Source organism: Aptenodytes forsteri, unplaced genomic scaffold, assembly GCF_000699145.1.
Source record: "Aptenodytes forsteri isolate BGI_AS27 unplaced genomic scaffold, ASM69914v1 Scaffold162, whole genome shotgun sequence".
Classification (NCBI taxonomy): Eukaryota; Metazoa; Chordata; class Aves; order Sphenisciformes; family Spheniscidae; genus Aptenodytes; species Aptenodytes forsteri.
Window position 1 is genome coordinate 24,967 of NW_008795132.1, and position 6,437 is coordinate 31,403.

Consider the following 6,437-nt stretch of genomic DNA (forward strand, 5'->3'; position numbering starts at 1 on the left):
CACGGGGCTGGGTGGACGCAGCTCCGGTTCCCCTTTGCAGCCCACCTCGCTCTTGACCCGACAGCTCCATCCCTATTTATTTCTTCTCCAAAGGAAGTGTAATTTATTGTGACGCACAGAAACCTCCAACAATTAAAGGGTATCGCCGAACTTGCCGTGCGGCTTTTCAAGTCATTAAACTCCAGATTAAAACACAATTACTCAGTGAGCTGCAGTCTGACTTCAAAACTGCACCATCTTACGCAGCCGGGCACCGTGTGCTCCACGTTCTGCTGTCCATAACTCCGAAGAATTATTAAGTGAGAGCTTGGCTAATTTGCATGACTGACTTCCTACTGCAGATTAACTCATTTTGCAAATTAGTGAGGAAATCAAACGAGATAAAAATCAAGGGGACTGCATTACAAAACCTACTTTGTTCCTTTGTGTAGCAAGTGCAGCTTAATTGTCTTTGATCTGTCTGGAGTAGAGCGTGGTGGTGTGTTTTGGGGAGAGCAGTGAGCATTAGGGAGGCAACGCTGCTCGCTGCCACCCCGGGCTTTCAGACTCCGCCAATAAAAAGAGGAGGAGGAAACGGGGAGGACTTGAGTTGTGAGCTAGAAAGGTTTGATTTTGGGGTTGGTTTTGTTTTTTTTTTTTTTCCAGGCTCACGCCTGCCGTCTGTCGTCCGCTATGAGTGGAGATGTACCGAGAGGTTCGGGGAGCCCCGGGGCTGCCTGCCACCGGGTTTTGCTGCCCTTTCTTTTAGCCTTAAAACTTCCTCTTGCCTCTTTTCGTCGCGTCTGGAAGCTGACATCGGTTTGTCGTGCGTGCCCCGCTCTGCGTGGTGACGACTTGCCCCCCCTCTTCCTCTCCTGCCTCTGCAGAGCTGCAGCTGCCAATGTTGCAGAGTTTGCACAAGAAAGCGGGTTTTTTTTTTTTTGGTTGGTTGTTTTTTTTTTTTTCCAGATCCTCCCTAAAAATGAACATCGAGTCTGTTTCCCCTCTCCTAAGGTCAGCTGGGGTGGATCTAAAAATGCTCCTCTCTCCTATCCACAGGGCATTTCTCACCTCGTTTTAGTTTGCTAAATAAAACGACTAAACCGAAGCATTTTTCCTCCGACAAGCAGTTAGGAGACAAGAAACACCTTGTCTTGAGAGAAGTCACGAGCCAAGATTCGGGTGCTTTGGTCTTTTTAGTGTGAGGCCAGCAAACGACTACCCCTCCTCTCGGGGGTCTCGGAGGTCGATACCCCCCATCCCGTGCTGATGGAGCAGGGGCTCCTTCGGGCAAAGACAGGTCGGGTACAGGAGCCAGGCGCAGTAAAGCAGGGTCAGCTCCTGCCCCTGTCGCCTGTCTTCGCAGGCAACTCCCTCCCAGGGTTTTCCAAGGATTAAACCCCCCTCCTTGCTCTGCTATTAATATATTTTTTTTCAGGATTTCAATGACCTGAGCGGGGACTAGGGGGGCTTGGCAGCCTTCATGAAAGCTTTGGTCTTAGAAGTAATCTATATTAGTGGAGATAATAAACGTAAATTATCCAGCTGGTTTCTCTCCACCAAGCTTTCTCCTGAAACTGCAATATTCTGGAGACTTCGGCGCGTCCTGATATGCGAAGAATGAAGCGTGTACGTACAAGATCTGTCTTCTCTTGCCGTAATTTATTTATACCTTAATTAGATGCGAGCCATAGATTACCAGAAGGAGGATTTGGGTTTTTTCCCCTCCATATGACATGCCAACAGACTATAAAATGCTGCGTAGGCTTTTGCATGTTTGAAGATTGAAGCCGTTCCAAGACATCAGGGCTGGATTCTCCCCCTCCCAAGCGTATTTTGGGGAGAGCGCGTGTGTCTTCTCCTTCCTTTTTACAACAGCTCTCCCCGGATGGCACATACGCGACAGGGAAATCTCTAATCTGTCGCTGTAATGCAAGCTGTCGTCGTTGGCTTATAAAGCTTAAAAAAAAAAAAAAAAAAAAAAAAAAACCAACAAAAAAAACCCCTCCCTGGTTCCCTCCATGCTGGTTTTAGACTGTAAACATATGTTGCAAGAGCTGGGGGGAGACTGAAAAGGTTTCGTCCAAAAATTGCTAAACTTTGCAGAGAGCGCAGGAATGTTGCTGATGAGGTATGGGAAGGCCCAGCCAAGATTTCCGAGCGGGGCTCAAAATTGTGTCCCCTTTTGGGGGGGGAACAAACAATTTCCCTCCTCCTGCCCGGCGTCGTCGTTGAACAGCCAGACCCGGCCTGGTCGCCGTCACTCGATGGCCAACAGTATTCCTCTCCGCCTTGGTGTCCCGGTGCGAGGGCAGCCGCAACCACCGCTGTCGCGGTTATTAATGCTACCACCACACAGGAGCCCCGTCCCGGGGCTGAACTGGTCCGAGCGTGTCGGTCACGGGTGTTATTTGCAGCATCTTTCGGCTGTCGTTCAGCCCAGCGTTTCCTCCTGCCCTGGTGCGGACTGGAGGGGACCGTCCGCAGGGTTATATGGTCTTCGGGGCCGGCACCGTCCTTTAACAGGTGCCGCTGGGGCACGGACACGTGAGCGCAGCCCCTCGCCATAACACGGATGACATCCCGGCTTCCGTTTAGACGGCGGCGTGTGCCTCGTCCCCCTGCGGACGAACCGGCCCCGGCGTGACGTAAGTAGAGACGGGGCGAGCCGATGAGTCAGGGTTCGTTTCCTTGATTGCAGCCCTCCTCTCTTGGCTGTTGCTTTAACGCTCTGGGTGTCTCAGTCCTCGACGGCAAAGGGCTTGCTCAGCGCTGCCCTCTCCCAGGAAATCTGGACCCCTGCGGACTTGGGGGGCAGAGCAGCCAGCCCTAATTTCAAGCCTTCCTCTTTGCGTGCTGCTGCCGGGGAGAGCAGAGCTCCTATTGATGCCGCCGCGTCCCGGAGGAGTGAAATCAGAGCTGTTCCTCTCGCTGGAGGAAGCCCAGACGTGGAGCGTGGCCCGCCTGCGCACATAAATTCCCCCACCGCCCGCACAGATCGTTGGCAATGCCACCGCAGAGCTGTCGGGCATCGCGGCTCTGAGCTGGCCGGTGCCCCAAGTAGCCAGGGATCTATTCCTGGTGGCTTTTGTCCTTTCCCGAGTGTGGGCTCCTGCCCCGGTTCCTCCGCCGAGCTTTGCCAGGGCACCACTGACACCTGCTGGTAACAGCAAAGACGCGGGACCCGGGGAAGGCTGCCCGCTGCCAGAAACTCTTCGTCATTCTCCCCCTCGCTGTCTCCGGGTTGTGAAACTCCCTCCCGGCCGCAGGAAGAGAACCCAGCGTGCGGCTAATGGACGTTTCGGGCCGGCGTAATTCTGAAGTTTATCCTTCTTCAGCTCCAGCACCTCTCCTGCGGATGCTTGGTGTGCTGCCTCCTGCCTAGAAGCTGTCACATGGAAAACCAGGTTTTGAAAGCAAATCTCACCGCTTTGCTGAAGGTACTTGTCCCAGCGGGGCTTCTCCAAAGGCTGCGCTGGCCTCCCGTGGTACCACCGCCGATGGCAGCATCCCGCTCCCCATGCCGGGGAGGTGGCCTTCGATCCCGCAGCCCCGTCGTGACGCGGCTCTGGAGGACACCGGCAGCAGGACCGTGGGCCGTTTTTTGGGAACGCCGGCTTTGGAAACTGCAGCCTTGCGACATTTTTGCTCCCCATTTAAGAAGCAGCTTCCAGGTACTGGGAAGAGGAGATGGAGCGAGTGAACCAGCATCCCCCAGGGCACCACGACGTCCCTCGCGTCCCGATGTCCCCAGCAGCCTTTGTCAGGGCTGGCTGGCACGGTCCTTCCCGTTAACTCATCCTCGCTGGAGCCAGCCGGGCAGCTGCTGATAAACAGCATCAGGAAAGCCCCCAGATGGGTGTTTTTGGGGATGACTCGCCCTGACACAGCTCATTTCCCAGCAGCGGCAGAGGATCCCTGGAAAGAGGGGCTGAACGCGGCGTCATTCGCTGTTGGGGACAAGCGTCTGCGTTTGCCCGCACACGTGTGTTTTATCTCAGCCCCGTGTTCAACCACCACCACGGTCAGGCAGTGAGCTCAACCCTGGCTGCCTGCTTGCGAGGAAGTTGGTAGGAAAAAGGTGAATTTGGGGCTCAAATCACAGCCCGTAGCCAGCCAAGGATGCCGCCGCCCGTCCGGCGGAAACGTCTCGGCTCTAAATCTGCCGTTAGACCTATTGGCATATGTTAATTGCAGCTGAAAAGAGATTACTCAGCCTGCCGTCTCTGCGCCCGCTCCGGCTTTTCAGCATGAAAATAATCAAGCAGTGGAGCTTGAAGGGAAATAAAACACTTGTGAAGTGTAGATGGGGTTATTGGAGAAGCAATTAGATGACAGCATAAGCGTAGCGCAATAAAATGGCAATGAAAACTGATAGGCTTAAAAACTTCCTACCCCCTCAACCCCCCCGTTACAAATGGTTTATGTTTGTCTGCATTTGGGAGCTCGTCAGCACTACCCTGCGGTTCCTACGGCTTTTATAATTGGGAATTGCTCCTCGAGACAGGGAGGGACCGCGCTCCGCGAGCAGCGCCAGATGATTTTTCAACTTTATATATATATATATATATATATCCCTTTCTGTCTTCGCAGTAATTAACCAGTGAGCGCGTGCCGATAATATCTTCGCTGATGGATGCCGCTGAAGACTACAGTCTTCCAGCCCACTTTATTTATCGCCGCCTTTGGTTTATTTTTTGGAGGGGGGGGGTGGCAGGAGGGTTTGCATCTGCTCTGTAGATTTGCTCCTGGATTGTTGCTTTCATCGGGTGTAAGCTGGAGAGATGTTTGAAAAGGGAAAACTGCCCCTTTCGGCCCAAAAAACGAGGGGGGGGGACACAAGGGACCGCGGTGAGGTTGGTAGCAAGGTGTGTTTCGGAGAAGCCTGTGTTTCCCTCGGCGATGTTTTGATGCTTGCTTTATCGCCGACACCGATTCAAGCTGGCCGGTGCTGCTCGGTTTACATTTTTGCTCTGTTTTCTGCGCAAGGTTAGCTGAAACAGCTGAAATAGTTGGCAGGTGGATGGAGTGACGTAGCGGGGGGCTGTTTTTCCTGAGAGACGCGGCTCTTGCCTCTCCTCTGGACACAAATCGGAGGGCGTGGACCAAAATGTGGGGCGATGTGTGGGAGCTGGGGGGACCCCCTGTTTTGCTGGGGGCCGTGGAGGGCAGGGAGAGCCCCAGGGCTCTAGGGAAGGCTTGGTGTGGGATTGCCAGGGCTCGAAAACACAGGAGCCTGTGGAAAGCCGAGGGAGAAAGCTGCAATTAATAACTTCCTTCAGCTCAATCAAGCCGAGACCCTCCCGGCTTTGCGGCTGGCGTGGGGAAAGGCCGGGGAAAGCCCCTCTCGCTTCCCTCCTGCTGCTCGGGGCTTTGCTGGCCGAGAGCCCGCAGTAACCTCCTGTGTTTTTCTTCCAGGCGACCACAGTGCTCAGCTGGGTCTTCACGGCACGAGCGGAGACGGGCTGGGAGACGAGAACGCGGCTGTAGAGGAAGGAGAGACCAGCCCGGACCCGCAGCCCCAGCAAGGACGGAAAGTGCGGAGGGAAGCATGTACCTGCCCCTACTGCAAAGACAGCGAGGGAAGGTAAGGCTGCTCCGCCGCGGATCCGGCAACGCCGGGCTGCCCGAGCAACCTCCGAACCCCCGGGAGCAGGCTGAAACCCCAAAAGCGCCTTGTTTGGCCCCATTCTCCCTCCCTCCAGCCAGCTGGAGCTTTCAGGGTTGTTCTAACTCTTTCCCTCGGATTCTTGCAGGAGCTCTGGGGATCCAGGTAAAAAAAAACAACACATCTGCCACATCCCGGGCTGCGGGAAGGTGTACGGCAAAACCTCTCACCTCCGGGCTCACCTGCGGTGGCACACCGGGGAGCGACCCTTCGTCTGCACCTGGATCCTCTGCGGGAAGCGTTTCACCCGGAGCGACGAGCTGCAGCGACACAAGCGCACGCACACAGGTAGGGCTCGGGGATGCCGCTTCCCCCGGGGTCCGTCACCTTCTTGCCGGCCTGGGTTGGGGAGGGGGAACCGGCCCAGCCTCTGCCTGCTCCCTCTCCCTCCCTTCTTCCAGGGGAGAAGAAATTCGCCTGCCCGGAGTGTCCCAAACGCTTCATGCGGAGCGACCACCTTTCCAAGCACATCAAGACCCACCAGAACAAGAAGGGAGGCGCGGCCAACAACGTGGCCATGAACGTCTCCGCCGTCCCCATGGACACGGGGGCCTCGGCGGAGGGTAACGGCGGGGCCACCCCCTCGGCCCTCATCGCCACCAACATGGTGGCCATGGAAGCCATCTGCCCCGAGGGCATCGCCCGCCTGGCCAGCAGCGGCATCAACGTGATGCAGGTGGCTGACCTCCAGTCCATCAACATCAGTGGCAACGGGTTCTGAGGGCGAAGCGGGACGCGGGCACCGGCAGGCGACGCGGCAGCGCCGGGCGGCACGGGGCCGAGAGGCGAG

General features: G+C 55.9%; 1 protein-coding gene across 1 annotated transcript in view; it reads left to right on the forward strand.

Annotated features, from left to right (window-relative positions):
• SP1 (Sp1 transcription factor) overlaps window positions 1-6,431 on the forward strand; it is a gene marked incomplete at its 5' end in the record, with an annotated part of 14,950 nt that extends 8,519 nt beyond the window's left edge. The window contains 3 exons of the mRNA XM_019471838.1: window positions 5,398-5,566; window positions 5,736-5,935; window positions 6,049-6,431. Of these exons, the coding sequence (XP_019327383.1) occupies window positions 5,398-5,566; window positions 5,736-5,935; window positions 6,049-6,368 (689 nt within the window). The remainder of the gene's footprint in view (window positions 1-5,397; window positions 5,567-5,735; window positions 5,936-6,048) is intronic.
• Between the last annotated feature and the right edge of the window lie 6 nt (window positions 6,432-6,437).